The sequence below is a fragment of the Emys orbicularis genome, chromosome 1 (genome assembly GCF_028017835.1).
Source record: "Emys orbicularis isolate rEmyOrb1 chromosome 1, rEmyOrb1.hap1, whole genome shotgun sequence".
Taxonomy (NCBI): domain Eukaryota; kingdom Metazoa; phylum Chordata; order Testudines; family Emydidae; genus Emys; species Emys orbicularis.
Window position 1 is genome coordinate 211,965,949 of NC_088683.1, and position 19,202 is coordinate 211,985,150.

Sequence of the window (19,202 nt, forward strand, 5' to 3'; positions counted from 1 at the left end):
GTTAGGGCAGCTTAGCCAAAGTAACTAGCCACAGGAAGGTCTCTTCAATGTAGGGGGATCTGCCAGTAGTTTAAAACTGGCATAGCAGCTCTTAAACCATTCCTCTCTCTGCAGCTAGGGTGACCAGACGATCAGACGTCCCGATAAAATTGGGACCATCCCGATATTTTGGTGTCTGTCCCGTGTTTTTTGCTCTGCGGCGGGCACCCCTTCCCCCCCCCCCAATATTTTCTTCCCCTCATCTGGTCACCCTATCTGCAGCTGGCATAGGCAGTATGGCTGGGAGAAGGGGATTATGGTCCATGTGCCGGTGCTCTTTCCGACAGCTATATCGTAGATGCTCCAATTACTTGAAGATTTTGCAAACATGAAGGATATATAGATTAAATGCATTCTTGGGACCTAGTTCTCCACCCATGTACACTGGTGTGAATCAAGTGTAACTTCATTGAAGGGAATGGAATTACTTCGGTGTAAAACCAATATAAATGAGAGGAAAATCAGGCCCTTTGTGACAAAATGCCCAAGTGGTGAGTAGTTTTGTTCAGAGCAGATCAGTAGATCATAGTATGAATATTGAATATTTTCAAATTTGCTTGAAAAACAGTCCCAATACAGATTAGAATCACTATGTTTCTCTTTTCAACATGGTAATAATATATTGTATTTTTTTTTTTTTTTAGCCCTTTGGCTTCCTTTCTGCCTTCTTCCTCCTTGTACTATAGAACAAATGTAGTGTCTGATGTACATTCGCCATTATAACTCTCTGTTGCTGTCAGGATGTACAATTAATTTAATATTACTATCCTTTGTCATTAAAATCTTCATTTAATACAAAGATTTTATTCAAAAATATTTTCTTTTAACACTTTTTCAGTAATGGTACTAATAAATTTTGTTGTTGTTTTGGCCATATTCTCAAATGAATATAAAAAGTGAGGAACAAAAGATAGCCATGATGAATCAATCTCAAAGAAAGCTTGATGTGGTAACAGAATCAATGGTTCTAGACAGGATATATTGCTCCTTCACTTCACACAGCAAAATGTGACTGAAGAGTAGATGGAAAATGTTTGCAATGGTGTGTTTTGTTCTTACAGAGGAACTGTCTAGCAGCAGTTCTCAAACTGTGTTTCAGGACCCCAAAGTGCGTTACAACCATAGGCGCCGACTCCGTGAGTGCTCCGGGGCTGGACCACCCACGGGGAAAAATTAGCGGGTGCTCCGCACCCACCGGCAGCCAAGCTCCCCCGTCCTTGCCACCTCTTCCCCCCCGCAAGCACACTGCGTGTCCGCTCCTCCCCCTCTCTCCCAGCGCTTCTCTCCCACCCCCCTCCCCCCGGCAGCTAACAGCTGTTTTTTTGTTGTCAGAAGGGGGTCACAGTGCAATGAAGTTTGAGAACCCCTGAAACAAAGCATATGCTTCCCTCACCTGTTACAACATGTAGGCCAAGAGAAAAGTCCTAACTGTGCTGAGTAATTGTGCAGGATGAGGGATGATGTGGAGGGAAAGCAGTAATTCTCTGCGTGTTCCCCTCCACAGCTGCCTCTGGCCTCTCCAAGGCCACTATGCAGGAGCTAATTTCCATGTAGCTAAGAAAAGCTTGGCCAGAATGTGGGGAAGAAGACATGGGACTGTTCACTGTGGATGTTCCCTTGTTAGTGAATTGTACTTTGCAATGATGTCATCTGATACAATAGTAAGGGCTCAGGCATTTTTATCACCATGTGGTCTAATCTTGCTCTGTGTTGTGTTAGATGACATGGTAGCAAAAAGGTCTGAATCCTGTCTACAGTATGACTTCCACTCTTACTACCTCTGATGGAGGAGCTACACCAAAGGTGAATTATGGCTGCCAGTTTTCCTAGTTAGATGCACGAAAGAAGTAGGAAGAAGTGTGAGTGCCTTTTGGGCTATAGCTGTGTGAGTCAGACTTCCATTGCTATCTGGAAGGCAAGAACAACACAGATCTTGTCTTCATTGGAAATTTAGATCAAGTTAAACCCAACGTTGTGGGTTCATGTTAACTAACGGGATGTTAAACACACTTTTGCAACCATTGTAGATTCATACAAGTTGTGTTTAACAACATGTCAACTGGTTGCGGTTAAATGTATAGTTCCATGACCATCTGACACAATATTAAACACAACAGTCCCTGCCTATATTGGTTGCAAAGTCTGTTTGACATCATGTTAGTTAACATGTCACCTCAAAGTCATGTTCTAACATGACCTAAGTTTCCAGTGAAGACAAGCCCACAAAAGCAACAAGGAAACCCATATATAGCCTGAGATCTGAAGGGTATTCCCTGGGTATCCCTGTAGGTCTCTGGGTGAATGAAAAATCCTAGCTGGGAATATTTCTCCTGGGCTCCTGCTCTATCCAGAAGTCAGGGGAGTGGCAGCTTTTTGAAAGTCCTGCAACTTTGGGGGCTGTGTTTCCATTCTGTGCATTTTTACACAGGAAGAGAAGCATACGGCCCACAGTAAATAACATGTTTATGCAGAGTGTTAATTGTGCTAAGTATGGCTTTCAAAACCTCACTTGAAATTTACTTATGATTTTTAATAGGATGCTGATAATACTGTAGCATAAAACCATCTTTTGTTGCTTGTGACAGATGAAAGCACACATTCCTCCAGCTACAGAGAGGAAACTGAGTTTTGTACAATTTCAAAATATTTTTACAATCTGAAGTCACCTAGCAGCTCTGTGTTCTTGGGGAACCAGGGCGCAGTACCCAGCCTGTCTGACTCACAAAAGACCTTTCACCCTTCCGCCCCCCACCAGCCTCTGCTTGAACCAAAACCGATCAGAAGAAAGACTTACAAAAAGCAATGAAAAGGCAGTGAAAGACACACCTAAACCACTGGGATAAAGGTGACAGGATTAAGGAAACTCCCCTTGCCTCATTTGCATCGAAGATGGGACAAGGAGGCATCGCCATTAGCATACAGAATGGAGAACAGAGATTCCAAGGCAAGAACCGCACGGAACTCTGGGACCAGAAAAGCAGGGAAGCACTGCATGATCTCTGCTCCAGATGTTAATGAACCCATGCCTGCATACACTCTGCTCAGTAGCTATTCAGACCAATTCTAGTAATAAATACTTTATTATATCCAAAATAGTGAACCTCCCTGATTGCATTGTGAGCTCCCTCCAAGGAACACCGCCCATAGCCAGGAATGATCAGCTCCCATTGTCTAGCCTGAACAAAACAACTTTGGTATACTCCCTTGAGCCATCAGTTTATGCATAAACAAATCTAGTGTTCTCCCTTGAACCATTGTTGTTTCTCTCCAAAAAACCCCTACCCATGCTCAAGTAAGTGTTCTGATACCTGGATCCAAAATCTGCATCAGTTCCATTGGGACTTCATCTTCTCCTGACTGATCGTGCTGGGCGCTCTGCCTGTCTCCAGCACTCCAGACCCTCAGCTACCACCATCACCTGGGTCCCCTGATTGATTCAAGCTTCACGGAGTGGTGAGAACCCAGCTTTCTCTCTCTCTCTCTCTCTAGGTATAGCCTTCTGACCCTGACTTGTGTGATCAGTTATAGTTTTCTAAACCTGAATTTTATAATCAAATTTAAGTTAGATTTAATATTATAACTGTTTTGTTTGTTTGGCTCCCCTATGGTTATTACCTGGCAATAAATAACTTTAAAGATTAAACTGGTTGCTTCTCTCTCTCTCTCTCCCCTTCCCCCCGGGTGATTTTTGGTTTCCTCATTCACTCTGCAGCAACGCTTCTCGTACCTAAGCTAAAAGATCACTGCAGCGCCCAAAAATCCTGTGGGGTTTGCTCATCAAGTGGGTTACTACCAGAACAACTGTAACGTGAAAGTGGGGATAGGGACGTGCTGAACCTGGGACATATGAGGGTTGCAGATTGAAAGTGCTGCTCGACCCAGCCTGCTCAGGCATACTCTATTCCAGTACGGTGCCCAGGGCATATGAGCGTGACAGCTTGGAGATGGTGTTCGACCCAGCATACTGAGTCCAGGGACATATAAGGAGTCAGCTTGGGAATGCTGATTAACTCGGTCCTCTCAGACGCGCTCTGCTAATGTGTGTGTGTGTTTGTCTGATTCTGGGGCTGGACGACCCCAGCCCTGGGAAACCTAGGTCCTGCAGGATAGCTCCATTGGGAGGGAACTTGCAGCAGGGAGAAGTAGAGCTCCATAGGAGAACACAAGTGACGCAAGCAGTACATTGATAGAAGTAAAGAAACCCTCCCACCCCACCCCCAGAAGAGTAACCCTAATAAATGAGCATACCCCAAAGTAACGGGCAAAGCTGGTAACACTGACGATTTGAAATGATAAAGTTAAGGACATTATTTCAAAAGTAAAGTATATAGGAGGAAAGTTTGCATTTCTGCTTATTTGTCTTGGATCCAATAGGGTTTTAATAACACCGTGCATGGACTATGAGAAAGGGACTGAGAGACTTTTTCTGTTGGACCATATGAACTGGAACCATAAACTCACTGAACGTTAATTCTCACCAAATGAGGGTCAATCCATCCTCATCATCATATCCACTTATTATACTCCACACCTGAACATAGCCATTATATGAACACATACCCTCATATCTCAATGTCTGTACTTTGACCCATCAACCTTTTACCCCCAATTGGGGATATTGCAGATTATGTATTCCTTACACCATCTGATCTTAAACTGAACTTTGCACCCCTTGATAATCTGTACATTATTCCCTAATAACCAGAAACTCTACGCTTAAACTCTGTACCTTTCACTTTTTTTAAAAATCATCTTAATAATGGCAGGAGTCCATGCTGATGGAAAAGCCATGCTCACTTCTGTATTTTCACACTTTTATAGAATTGTCCCTACCTAATTTAGGATAAACTCTGCAGTACTTTCTCAATTCTTTCTGAGTTGAAAACTGAGGTATTAAAAGGTATTTTACTAATGTAGTAATATCATTTCATCAGCCTATTGGTCAATACAACAAGTGTCCTTGAATAGTTATTATGAAATTGCACTAGTCCATGTAAGCATTCCCTGTGGTTAACTTATGTAGTATGGGACGGGGGTCATCATAACTGCAAAAGAGACTGAACAGACAACTCTATTTTGCTCAGATATTTAAAAAAGTAGAAATAATTTCTCACCATGAATTAACAGTGAAATGTATTTGAAAGTAGAACTTTTAATTGGCTTCTCTGAGCCCATTTTTGATAGTGGCCCTCTTGCTTTCAAACAGGATTTATGATGCTGGATCTATGGAAGTGTAAAGAAGCTTCTGTGCTAGTTCAAAAAACACAAAAAGAACAGGAGCATATTGGCATGTAAGCTTTCCAAGATGCTTTGTGTCAATGTCCTCCAGACCCTCTCTTTCAAATGAAAGCTACTAACATTGAAAGTTTTGCTGCTTGAGTATACACAGTGTTTCCTGAGGACTAGACAGATAAATAAAAGGTAAAGACACATTAAAATGGATATAGAAGGTACATGTATCTCAGGGATGTTCTTAGAACTTCAGGGTTCAGAGTGGTAGCCGTGTTAGTCTGTATCAGCAAAAAGAACGAGGAGTACTTGTGGCACCTTAGAGAAAGGGGTTAGTCATATGAGTGGTACAGGTGCTACATACACAGAATGGCCCCTTCAAAATGTGTACAGCTCTTTGCAAAACTTTTTTGAAACTAGAGGTGGTGACAAAACAGGTTATTTCCCCCAGGGAAAAATTCAACTTTTCTGCAAAAAATCAAAAACTGAAATATTTCTACCAACAACCAAAGTAATTTGATTAGGAAATGCTGCTGTGGGGAATGTTTGAGTTGTTGTTTGGGTGCCTCATGTTCCCATTTTTCTCTATAGGCTGGGCTCCCTGATCAGACAATATCTCCTGTAATACCCCATGGTCTTCTTCCCTCCTGCTGAAGGAAGGCAGTGCATTATGGGAGTCTCATGATTGTGGCGCACCATGGGAACTGCAGAGTCTCACCCATGGAGAATACAGATATGAAGCAACTGAACTACAGTGCCCATGAGGCACTGTGGTGGCAGCATATCAGAATCAAAAATTTTTTTTTTTGGCTAAAATATTTCAGGTATTGGCCAAAAATCAAAATCTTTTTGGATTTAGGCTGTCCAGTTTTTTTTTTATTAAAAATTGAAATCTGCTGTGGAAAGCAGAACTTTCTGTAAAAAAAAAAATTAGTCAAAAATCCAAATTTCTGTGGAAAAACAGTTTTGACGAAAAAGTTCTAGACCATCCATATGTGAAACACAAGGACAGACAGGCCGTTCAGCTGCTGCTTTTCTGGACTATGTTTTGGAGGTGCACTGAGCATCCAGAATGCCCTGAAGAGGGTGTCCTATTTACAGGGGGAAATTAAACCTCCCTTGGACACTATTAGCTTAGCTTGTGCTCAGAACCCTGCTCGCCACTACTTATAGTGAAGTTCTTGAGTAAAACATTATTATGATGTTTTTCTTTTTAATTTCAGTGAAAACAGTTTAAAAATGAGGAGTACTTGTGGCACCTTAGAGACTAACAAATTTATTTGGGCATAAGCTTTTGTGGGAGCTCCCTGGTCACTCAATTACAGACCTAAAAGTCGCAATACTCCAACAAAAAAACTTCAAAAACCGACTCCAACAAGAAACTGCTGAATTGGAATTAATTTGCAAACTGGACACCATTGAATTAGGCTTGAATAAAGTGGATTGGTCATTACACAAAGTAAAACTATTTCCCCATGCTAATTTCCCCCCCTAGTGTTACTCACACCTTCTTGTCAACTGTTGGAAATGGGCCATCCTGATAATCACTACAAAAGTTTTTTTTCTCTTGCTGATAATAGCCCACCTTAATTGATTAGGCTCGTTATAGCTGGTATGGCAATACCCATTTTTTCATGTTCTCTGTGTATATATATCTTTCTACTGTATTTTCCACTGCATGCATCCAATGAAGTGGGTTTTAGCTCAAGAAAGCTTATGCCCAAATAAATTTGTTAGTCTCTAAGGTGCCACAAGGACTCCTTTTTGCTGATACAGACTAACAGGGCTACCACTCTAAAAAAAGTTTTAAAATGTTTACATATTGCCATGTAATCCTGGAAATGCAAATATCGGGGCCTGGGACCAGTGCATGGGAAGCAGAAAGTGAAAACCACTGAGCTAAATTTCATGCACAAGTACTCCTGTTCTTTTTGCGGATACAGACTAACACGGTTGCTACTCTGAAAAATGGTCAGAATTGTGTAACACGCAAGATCAAACAAAAAATGTAGGAGATTCTCTCTTTAGGCCACGGGGTGGGTTTTGCACCTTCCTGGGGGCCACATTTCCAAGCTTTTCTCCACAGCCACCAGGGGGAAAACAGGCGGAAACGCCGCCCTGACCCCCTCACTCCAGCAGCTGGCGCTTTAAGGGAAGCACCCTGCCACCCGCTACAAACCCCGCGGAGTCCCCGGCCCGGGGAAACAAAAAGTGGGAGCCCAGGCGGCTGAGCACCGGGTCCACATGGGCGGGGCAGCCCGCAGGCGCACGTGCAATGACCGCCCCGAGCCTGCAGGGGGCAGCCGAGAGCAGGCACTCCTCGGCCGGGCCCCGCCCCGATGCCATGACACCTCCCCCTGTGATGTCAAACGCACGTCTCTAGGCAACAGAATCCCAAACAGCGCGTTCACGTTCCCTCTCCGCCTGGCAGCGCGCGGGGCGCGAGTGGCCCGTGTCCGGGCAGCAACACCAGCCCCGGAGCGGCGCCGGGCTCGAGACCGGCACGAGCATGGCGCTACCGCTCCTGCCCGGGAACTCCTTCAACCGCAGCGTGAGTGACAGCGGCAGCCCCGCGCCAGAGACCCCGCCCCCCGCCGCATCCTGTGCCCTCCGCCATCCGCACAGCCGCCTGCGCCCCCGCTCCTAGCCCCCCCCGTCCTTTGCCATCCCCACCGCCCCCTGCTCCTAGCAACCCTGCATAGCCCCCTTCTGCACTCACCTCCCCTACAGTTAGCCCCCTTGCACCCCTACTCCTCCTGTCTCCTTCCCATAGCAACCCTGTGCATCTCCCCAGCCACCCTCTGTGTCCCCCCAGTGCCCCTAGTACCTCCCACCCTGCACCCCTTGCATAGGTCTTTCACCAGCAACCCTGCATAGCCCCCTGGCAACCTCACATAGCCCCTCCCCTGCACCTACCACTCTGCATAGCCCCTCTCCTGTACCCCCTTGCACCTAGCAACGCCTGCCCCAGAGCCCCTTGTATCAGCAGTCCCACTCAGCCCCTTCACCTGTACTCTTTACCCGTCACACCTACCCTTCACAGAGTCACTACCCCTGTCCCAGCACACCTAGCAACCACACAAGCTCCTTGGTCTGCACCAGAGCCCCGTCTGCACTGCTTCTACCTTCTGGTACCCTCACACACCTCCTTGTAGCTCCTGCACCTAGCGACCCACCCTGCACCCCTCTCCTGGCACCTGCCCCATGAATCCAACAACCCCCAGATATTCTTTCTAATCACCCCCCACCTACCCACACACTCCCAGCTCCCCCGCTTTGTTCCCCTCTATATGCTCCCTAGGTATCTCCCCAGCATACTGCCCAATCTACCATGCAGGTGTCTGATGTCTTTGTTTTCTCATGTGCGGGGAAATAGGGATAATGATACTTGGCTCCCTTGGTAAAAAGCTTTTGAGATCTACTGATGAAAAATGCTATGAAAGAGCCAAGTGTTGTTGTTGCTCCCCTTCAACGTACCTCCCAAGTGCACCCTAATGAACCCCAGGCTCCCCCAATATTCCTCCACAACATACCCTTCAGCATGATCACTTCCAGTATGCTCTCTCAATATACACAAGTATAGATCTTGATTGAACTCAAGATGTGATTGCTTCACCCTATCTCTCTTATACTTATCATGTTCCTAGAAACCCATACATTTGAAATGACTGTGCTTATTCCAGGGGAGAAGGGAGGATAAGTCTAATTTTCAGAAGATTGTTCAAAAATAAATGTTTATTGCCGACATCAGGCGTTGGTAGTGTTTGCACCTGATGAACTGCTGCTATGAACATGGTCTAGCAGCAAGTGTAGATGAGGACAAACACAACATGTGTCCTTGTCTATACTTGCAGGTAAATCATGTTTCAGCTGTACCTGTTGTCAGCAATAGTTATTTTTCTCTTGTGTATATGAGGCTTTGCTTCCAATACACTTATCCTCACTGGCCTTGTCTGCACTGGAGAACTATATAGTGCGTGATTAAAATATTAGTCTTGGCCCACATGTAAGTGGTATGCTAGTGTCCACACTATCAATAATATTTCACTTGCACTTATCTCTGCATCCACACACAGCTGTAAAATAAGCACATTGCCCTCAGGGGTCAGTGATAGGAGGACGAATTGTCATATACAAACTAGTTTTAGTGCTTCTCATGTTCATGAACACTGTAATATTGAAAGCTAGCATTGACTAAGAATAACTCTATTCAGACTTGCTTATAGTAGAGCAAACAAAAAAGATATAAAGCATGCCTTTAAAACATTTGTAGCAAATCTGGGACTTTCTGGGGGTGGATGGGGGGGGGGGGAAACTGACCTCTAGTGCATCAAAAAAATCTCCAATGTAGGTACATCATGGGTGTTTTTTTTCTGCTTCCATTGAAGTCAATGGCAAGACTCCTATTGAATTATTTGGCAGCAGGATTGGGCTCCACAGTAGTTGTGACAAGCAGAGTTAACTTAAATTCTGGAGTTTGCCACCTCCCCATTACACATTTATTGAGCAAAAGTGAAATAGTGTTACATTTATAACATTTCTTCTTTTTGAGAGCTTAAGTCAAAAATGAACATATTTAGCAAGCAAGGAAGAACTGAGTAACCAACCAGTAGTTTTTAGGACAGTTTGAACTTTGTTTATTTATGTAACAAAGGAAAATGGAGAGACAAATACAGTTTAAAAAAAATCAAAACCAGGACACTTCAGGGATAAACAAAGTTAGGAACGATAATTCATCATTCATAGCTGACAACAGCATTCTTTATATAGTTCCATAAGTATTCATGGCTGTTTGTAAATATGTAGAAGGACAAGGTTCTTACCATGAACTCTAAAATAAAAGAAAATAGAGTTTAGGCAGCCACCACTTTTTCAAATCTGCCCATTAAGGATGGGGAAATTTAAATAATAAATTAGTTGAATGGCACAAATATTATCAAATATTTTTGAATATCAGTAGGTAAATACTCAGAAGTGAGTGTGACAAAATGAAGTTCAGGTTCAAAGGCTAGAGAGAGAGAGTTAAATCTTTATGAGAATATTCTACTCAGTCATGTGGCCTCATTCATCTATTTTGTAATCATTCTTCAGATATTTTGGGTGCTGGTTGTTATTGCTAGCTTGTGCTGTTCGCAGTGCCCTTTTCTCGGAGAAGACTAGGAGGTGGGACGGGGGTGGAAATCTCACTCTAAAATTTTTGTCATGAGCCACTTTATCTCAGCTGCTACAGTTGTTGGCCTATTGTGTTTAATTTTGTAATGAACTGGCTGGTGTGTATATGATTCCTCAGATACTCTGGTGATGAGTGCATTCAGAGGCGCTGGTGCACCCCGTGGCTTGAAGTGATTTCCATCATATACAGGCTTTACAGTTTGTTTCAATGGCTCTCAGCACCCCTATGGTGCAAATAGTTCCAGCAACCCTGGATGCATTAGAAATACCTACATAGATGTGTACCATCACTATCCACTGGACGGAAGCAGAACTGCTCAATTGTGTGCTATACCTTCTTTCTAACAGAGGAGCTCCTTTTAGCTTAATCGGTAGAGGTCTCTGTTTTTGGGGAGAAATGTTAGGAGTTGTCTCTATTGCTTCTGTGAAGTTTTGAACAGACTTTGAGAACCATGAAGGTTCTACTTTATCACAGATTAGATACAGTACTTGGCTTTATATACTAGAGGTCCAGATAAGGAATATATATAGAGAGAGAGAGTGTGTGTGTGTGTGTGTGTGAATATAATATATACATATGGTTAGAAGTCACTGAATTATATATACATGTATACATGCACACATATATATAGTCCAGAGAGAGCTAATTATAGGCATCATTTTCAAAAATTAAGTCACAGTTAGTACAAGACAGTACAGAACACAACAGAGCCGGACTGTACCATGCTCATAGCACTAAGGTGGTCTTCCATTGCTATGCTTGCTGTAGTGTAGCAGTGATGCCCAATTTTGCTGGGAGGCATGTTTGTGGAGGTTGCTGCTTTTATATACTTTTATATACTATATGCAGACTAACAAAAAGGTTTGGACCATTCCTGCCACAGCTGCCTTCCATTCTCTTATCTTCACCATGAGAACAACAGGTGCAGAGCAGCAGCAGCAGTGTTCTGGATGTTTGTGGAGGTCGCTGCTTTTATATACTGGAAAAAACAAAAGCCACATTGGTTACCACTAGGAGCACTGCCACCAGTGTCTCATCTTTTGTGGAGAAATCTAGTTCCAGCAATAGCACCTATAAAGCAAGAAGGATTAGTGGCCTTGTCGTTGCTACTCCTGTTAGCTCTTGGCTTATTTTTTCCCCTGCTGTTAATTCCATCATTGCGCTTCTTGTTGCTGTTGTCAACACTACCACAAGGACCATTCTTTTCTGTTCCCGCTGCTACCGATCTGTCAGTTACAATGCCTATGTGAAGGGCAAGAAGTGTGGATGAAGAGGTGAAAGTACCCATTTTATTTGATTTGTACATGCCTAATCAGGAAATTTGCCTAACTGGGATGTCTCTCAGGGGTACTGGTTGAACTTTGTGATAATTTATGGCAATTATTCTAGCTCAGTGGAGATGATGATTTTGTTAAAATTGGGGCTTGTAAAATGATTTCATGATGCTTAGGTCTTTGTGTATGTCTGTCTCATTCTGGTTCTGTATTTGTCAACATTTATCTACCAGCAGCATTCAGTCCCTCCTTAGCTATGATACATCCAGAAAGGTTTAATCTCTGCTTGTTTCCTCTTTCCATATCAACTGTACACAATAGACTGCTAAAATGGACATCTCGCAGCTGCCCCTGTTGCTGGCACTTGGTAGGTAGCAGTCTCTGTCTCTGTCACTGTCCCTGTCCTACTGTAAATAGTGCCTCCTCCCCACTTGGCAACTTCCTGGAAAACAGTATAACTACTGAAATGGCTTATTCTGTTAGTGGCCATTCTACTTAATTGGGACCAATGTCTAACCATTTGGGCATCCCAGTTAATTAGACTCAAGGATTATATATATATACACTTTATAAATACCTAAAGATAGATTTTACTGTATCCTAATGCCCCCTTTTCACTGGATGAAACAGCAGAACTAATAGAAACAGTGCAAGTTTTGATGTTCCATTTGCTGCAGAGGATAGGATGATTTCTGGTAGAAATGGATCAGGAGGCATCGGAAGCTTGAAAAATGTACTGCTTGCAAAGGGAAAAGGGAGGAACTCTTCTCCCTGCCCCCTCCTTCTTCTCCTTTTTCTTTTAAGGCACTTATCATGCTCCATTGAAAAACAGGGGAAAATATATTGTGCAATTCCATTTTCCTGATCCTACTAAGGAGGCCAGGATTAATTAAGAACCAATGGTGTCTTAGTAGTAGTTATAGCAACAGGACAAGCAAGCACAGCTTCAGGAGCAGGAAGTCTCAAAGGCCAACTAGCCTTGCTATTGTTAATGTGGTGGTTGATTTTTAATCCATGTAGAATGGCAGCATTTTGAGCTTCATATAGTCAGTGCCACACAAGCTGTAGGCATACGCTTTAGGAATGTTGTTTGCTGGGGCAGAAACTTGTGAAGCCTGACAACTATGATCCATCTGTTGAATCATCTCTGTAATGGATGTCCCAATTTAGAGCATGAGAGGTATGCCCAAGTACAGCAAAAAGAATGCACAAGCTGTTTCGAGTCCAGAATGGGTAAGGAAAGTGGTGCGGTGGCATGCCTGGCACTATCTCCCTCTTCCTTCTCTGTCATCCTGCTCTCCTGCTGTTAGTACTGTCCCATCTGCCTCCGCTCAAGGTAGCAGTACCATCACTTGTATTCTCTGTTCTCTTCTCCACTGGGGCTAAGGGCAAAAAAAAACAAAAACAAAAACAAAAAAAACAACCCCAACCTAAATCGGTGGTAGCAACATGAATGCCTATTATTGTTCCAATCATGCAGTGCTTTAATACCAAGATCAAGCACAGTTCCTCTCACCCCACCATGCAGCAGATCACACAGCTGAGATGATGACAGTGGACATGCAGCCCTTTTAAATTAGTGGGGTGAGGGAGAGAATGCTGGCTTTTAGCTGACCAATGAATTTTTGTTCCAAAAGTTTGAGGTCCTGTGGAGATGCACCTTTTCTCAAACAGTTCTGCCTGGTACTTCTCAGAAGATCTGAAAGTGAGTTTACAGACCTTAGAAGAAGGTGGCTGTGGAGGAAGGTCTCATCTTCTGTGCCACTAATGTTTGGAACAGCTCAAATTCCATGCATGCACCTCTGACTTCAACAGCTTACTGGAATTACCCTCAACGATGCTAATGTTGCTATTGTTACCACGACAATTGCTGCCTCATGCATTCTCTGCTACTTCTCCAATGTTGCCAACCTCAAGAGATCAAAAGTTGCCCCCCCCATCATGAAATTTAAAAAAAAAAAAGATTACATTGTGTAAGGGGCATTTTGGACTGTCTTTTGATTTTTGAGCACCCCCTGCCCATTCCCAGCGTGTCTGTGTGACAATTAGTGCTGCCCACTCTCCCACATGTACTGGGTAAGGGGATTTTGGCCCCTGCTGCAGGAGCTCTCACCTCCACATCTGCATATCCCCTACCCAGCGATTAATCCTGTCCCCCCCAGCCTCACCTCTGGTCCTTCTCTTCATTCCTCTTTTCCAGGCCTGCGGGGTGGGGACCCTCTCGCCCTTCCAGGCTGTTGGGGCAGGTCCAGGGACTCTTCCCACCCCTCTGCCCCTTCCCAGGCTGGGTGCTGCAGAGGGAGGGGGAGGATCAGAGGCGCTGTCCTGTCTGTGTTTCTCACAGTGGTCGGGAGGGAGAGGAGCAGCATTGAGCTGCTGGGCTCTTTGTTCCCTCCTTCCTTCACCCCTCCTGAGAGTCCAGCAAGTGGAGGGGTGAGACCCTGCTGGCTTCCTGTAGGGCTGAACTTCACAAGGGGGCTGCAGCTTCTCAGGTCATCGTGAGACAAGCGTTGGCAACACTGTAATCTCCAGTCAGTGCCACCAGAACTAGTGCATCACTGTTTCTTCATGTGATTCTCCCCAACAAATACCACACATCCCTAAACATATTGGATAGTCTGCAGGAAGTCTTGGATGGTACATGGCTAGAAAATGGTCAACTTAAATTTGGCTTCTTTGTTATAGCTGTAAGGTCTAACATGGTGAGAGAAATTGCCAATAGATATTGTGGCAACTTCTGTTGCTTTGCTCATCCCTCAGTTTCCTGGTCATCCATTATTTCCAGAGAGAACCTGAATGTCAGAGTGACGTCATTGCCACAGTGTACACCATAGGTATTCACTTCCAGTGATTGGTCAAAGCAACCAACAAACTATATGTGTAAAGAGACCTTTGTTCTTTTCTTCCTTTCTTACTTAAAGGAACTTGCCGGCACATACACACTGTTTGAAAAGTTTATTGTTCGCAGAACCTTTTAAGGTTAGTTTGCTTCTAATAATGATTCTGCATACATTCTTTATGTAGAACCCTCTACGATTTTGCAGCAGACAGTGGAAGATTCTTGATGGAATTTAATTATTGGGCCATTTGGTTTTCATATAAAAAGTTACATTTCCGGAAGAATTCCTATGGGAGCAAATCTTGATCACTTAACTTAACAATTTAAGACACAACTAACCAAAATAAAAACCAGATAGAACAACAGGAAAGCTATCTCAGGACAGTCTTGAGATACATAACACCTGGTTCTGAGAGCTGTTTTCCTTTACCTAGATAAAATACTTCCCTCACTTATTGGCCATGCTTTTGACAACTGCCTTTTTCTCCCCAGCTATTGCTTCAGTAATAGATGGGGAAAAAATAAGAAATATTAGATGTGCCAAAAGTGGTGCTATTCTGTAGAGCCCTTTGGTATAAATCAGCCATTTCTGCCTGCAAATTTCTCTTTTTAAATTCAGCTTTATTATATTTATTTCCCATTTGAACTCAAATGTAGAAAGTTTTCTCCTGCTCTGTATCCTCCACACCACCTTTCCCAGTTTGGTGAGGAGCTGCTAAGGTAATAAAATAAGGAAACGGAACAAGAGAGCAGTTGACCAGCATCAGAAAAAAAAGACGGAGAACAAAAGTAGGAACCCTCCAACCCCAAACCTTTTACAAATAAATTGCCACACTGGATCAGACCTGTGGTCTGCCCGGTCTAGCGTCCCATCTGTGAAGATAACCAGCATCAGATGCTTCAGAGGAAGATGCACTGTGTTATAAAGTAGTACTTCTTTAGTTGCTTTCATTCCTTGACCACGAACATGCTCCTTATACTCTTAAACAACACTTCACTTCTCACTGAACATATGGGCGTACATTCCTATTGCCAGAGGCAGGGACAGAACAGAAAGGAGAGATCTATTCATCCTTCTACAGGCATAGGGGCAACTGCACACAAGAAGATGAGGGAGGACCAGTGGAGTAATTTTTGTCCAACAGTTGGACGGAACAAGGAGCTGGTTCCACAGATGAGCACAATTCCCCCTCTCCCGAAATCCCCTCACTAGTACTGTGTCCTACATTTATACCATAAAAGTTTGTGTGTGTGTGTGTGTGCGCTCAAATATATCAAGGATACAAATATAACACAAATATCCCTATCTGTAAGATGGGCATTGAGAATTGACCAGCTGGATTGATTCACTCGACTGGCAGCATTCTGGTTATGATATGTTTTTAGAATTTCCATTTATGTTAAAATTAATTTGAGGGAAGTTTTTAAGCTGTTGATTTAAATACATCTTTTTATTATTTAGTAATGGCTTATTCTCTTTTTTCCAATCTGTTTACAGCTAGGGAAAGAAAAGTTCCATAAGTCTCAGCATTGGGGTTACTGCAATAAAATTGCTATGTTGGTGGCAGAAGATAAACCTGGAATAGGAGGTGAACCTTTGCATGGACAAAAGCTGAAACCTAAATATAGTGTGTTTCCTAGAGGTGTGGGAAGTGATGCTCCTTCATGGGTAGCATTTGATAAACAGGTATGTAGAAGTTGATCTCTGTTATAAAAGTGTTTTTACAAATGGTTAATTTATGCTAAAAAAGTATAAGATAGGTAAAACCCAGTTAAAAAAAAAGAAAGTATTTTCTGTGCAGCAATGGTTAACATTTATTTTTCCATAGTATTAAGTATAGCTACATTGATCAATATACTAACTGCAACTGTCTAAATAGTCCACCACAAAGCTCCTAACTGGGGATTGGAGGATATAGTGTGACTTCTGCAGGACATAAAGTATAAGGATGGACAATGATATATTTATTTTTAGTGAAATGTATGGGGACCAAGAAATTATCTGGTTATCTTAAAAAACACCAGTGGAGCTCATATATGAAGAGTTACAAGATGTAATTGATAACTTCTATCCCTGTCCAGCGGTGAGCTGTGTGTGGCTCAGAGACCCACTGAAACAGGGTTGAGGCTCTGATTCTACAAAGTAATCTGCCTATCTAGACCTTTATGCCTGTGCGAAGCCCCATTGGGACTCCAGATGGGTGTAAGGGTCTGGTTGGATTGATTCGCTTTGTAGGTTTTGGGATTTAAACTATTATTTTTGTTTTTGTTTTGTAACAGAGTAGTGACATCCTTCAAATTAGCAAGTTATTGAAAAACCGTAATATTTGACAGTGTTACAAAATCAAACTGTCATTACGTTTGATGTTTAAAGTTATGTTATGTTAAAGTTAGGTTCTAGTGACAAAGGTCATTTTGCAGCATTTTGCCTCTTTTTAAAACAAATGGGACAGAAATATTGTGTGACAAAACTATTGTGGTGGTTAAGTATTTGGAGGAATTTCTAATCTCTCAATTTCTGCTTTAAAATAAGTCATACAAGTAACTACAGTTAAAACACATTCATCTCTTTGGTTAGCCAGCATCAATTATAAATTCATGCAGGGCCTCATCCTGCAAACACATACAAAAGCAACTTTATTCACGTTAGCTATTCCTTTGAAGTCAATAGCACTGCTCACAAGTAAACGTACTAATATGTAGAAGTGTCTATTGGTCCCTTAGTTTGTGAAAGTACTAAGGCCTCAGTCAATCCTGCAAACACCTATGCACATACTTAACTTAGTGCATGTGAGTTGTCCAAATGATTTTACTGGTACACCTCTACCCCGATATAACGCTGTCCTCGGGAGCCAAAAAATCTTACCGCGTTATAGGTGAAACCGTGTTATATTGAACTTGCTTTGATCCGCCGGAGTGCGCAACCCCGCCCCTCCCAGAGCACTGCTTTACCGCGTTATATCCGAATTCGTGTTATATCGGGTCGCGTTATATCGGGGTAGAGGTGTAGTACACACGTGTGCATGTATGCAGGCTTGAGACCCAAGTTTATGAAATAAGGCTGTAAACTACATATTGCACTGTAGCTCACATGCAGGGTGAACACTGCACCATTTTCAGACTTGTGGTTAAATAAACTAGATAAACTATTTAAATTTTGACTTTTAATTTTTTGGTTTAAAATTATTCCGCTTTTGCCCATTTCTTCTTGTTTAGTAGCTTTCCTCAAGATCTAATAATCCAATTAAAATGGAAAGAAGGGAATGTGTAGTACTTCATTTAACCAATTTAATGGTGAAGAAACAGGTTTTTACAGTTTTCAACATTCAGTAGGAAGTAAGAGATTAAATGTTCACATAAATGGGGTATGAGTTGACAAATGAGACATTTTGTGCTTGAAACATAACTCATAATTTGTCCATCTAACTATACTATCAGTTAGGCCAAACTAAATGATGTTTCCAGGTGCCCCACAGAGTTTGTTGAATCTCTGTTCCTGTTTGTTGTTGTTGTTTTTGGTATACAACTTTTATTAGTTTTAATTAAAGAAAGAGGACAGATACTCACCAAATTCATATATTAAACAGGAGGCTGCTGTTATATTGCTATCAGGAATATAAAATTCCCCAAAGTTGAGGGATTTGGAGAGGCAGATGTGTATTATCCTCCCTTTTCCTTTGGTATTGTCACAGCCAGGTCATGCGCAGCCAGACCTAGTAGTCAGAGCCAGAGTCCACAGTCGTGAGACAGGAGTTAGCTGGGTCAGGATACCATAAGATCTGAGGTAGGAGACAAACTGGAGGTTAGAACCATAAGGCAGGAACTAAAGTCAGGCCGGGTCAGGATACCAGGGAGTTAGAGGCAGGAACCACAAGTCTGATACCAAGAGTCAAGCTGTGTCAGGATGCCAGGAAATCAAGCCAGGGTAGTAGGCGCAGAAGGCACACAGTCCAGAGAAAGGTGAACCCAGTTCAGACAGCTTCCTGTTCCTGCTGCTGACTTAGGGCCAGCGGGCCAATCGGCCCTCTGGGTTGGAGCCTCATAGTGGGGCTGGGCTTCATGGCTCCCAGGTAGGCTGTTGCCAGCAGGCTGCCAAGTGGAGGGTTAGAGCATGACTGCTCCCATAAACCTTGCAAAGCCCCGGGGGTCATGACAGATATTATCAGTTGTATGTTTCCATTTCTTAGTTACTGGCAGAATGCTTTGCTTAAGCACAGTACATTAAGTAAACTGAAACTGCATCCTAGTTAATGGGTAAAATAGCATACGTGTCACTGAGTATGAATTTCACGCTGCAACTGCAGATTTGTAGTTCACTTTTATAGCTATTGTGTGTATCACTGTGATAGATTGACTACCAAAATATTTTAAGACGTTTAATATCCAATAGAAAAAATTAGTTATTTGATTTGTCACCCTAAATTGTGTTTATTCTTAAAGCGCTTATGTGATTTTTTTTTTTATTAAAACATAACTTGTCATTTTTCAGTTTAAGGCCATCTCCTTTTCTCTTCCCCTCTACCCTCCTTTCTAAATGATTTTGCATTATTGAAAAGGATGACTTAGCAATTACATATATTTCAGTCTTACAAAGCATAAGCATATTCATATACAAGGGAATAAAGAGAAACAATGTTTGTGGAGCAAA

At 42.7% G+C, this 19,202-nt stretch overlaps 1 protein-coding gene across 1 annotated transcript in view; it reads left to right on the plus strand.

The window, feature by feature from the left end:
- The first annotated feature begins 7,777 nt into the window (after positions 1-7,777).
- The window catches only part of EFHC2 (EF-hand domain containing 2), a 90,511-nt gene continuing 79,086 nt past the window's right edge, over positions 7,778-19,202 (plus strand). Inside the window, exons 1-2 of the mRNA XM_065423368.1 lie at positions 7,778-7,819; positions 16,053-16,241. Coding sequence (XP_065279440.1) covers positions 7,778-7,819; positions 16,053-16,241 — 231 coding nt within the window. The remainder of the gene's footprint in view (positions 7,820-16,052; positions 16,242-19,202) is intronic.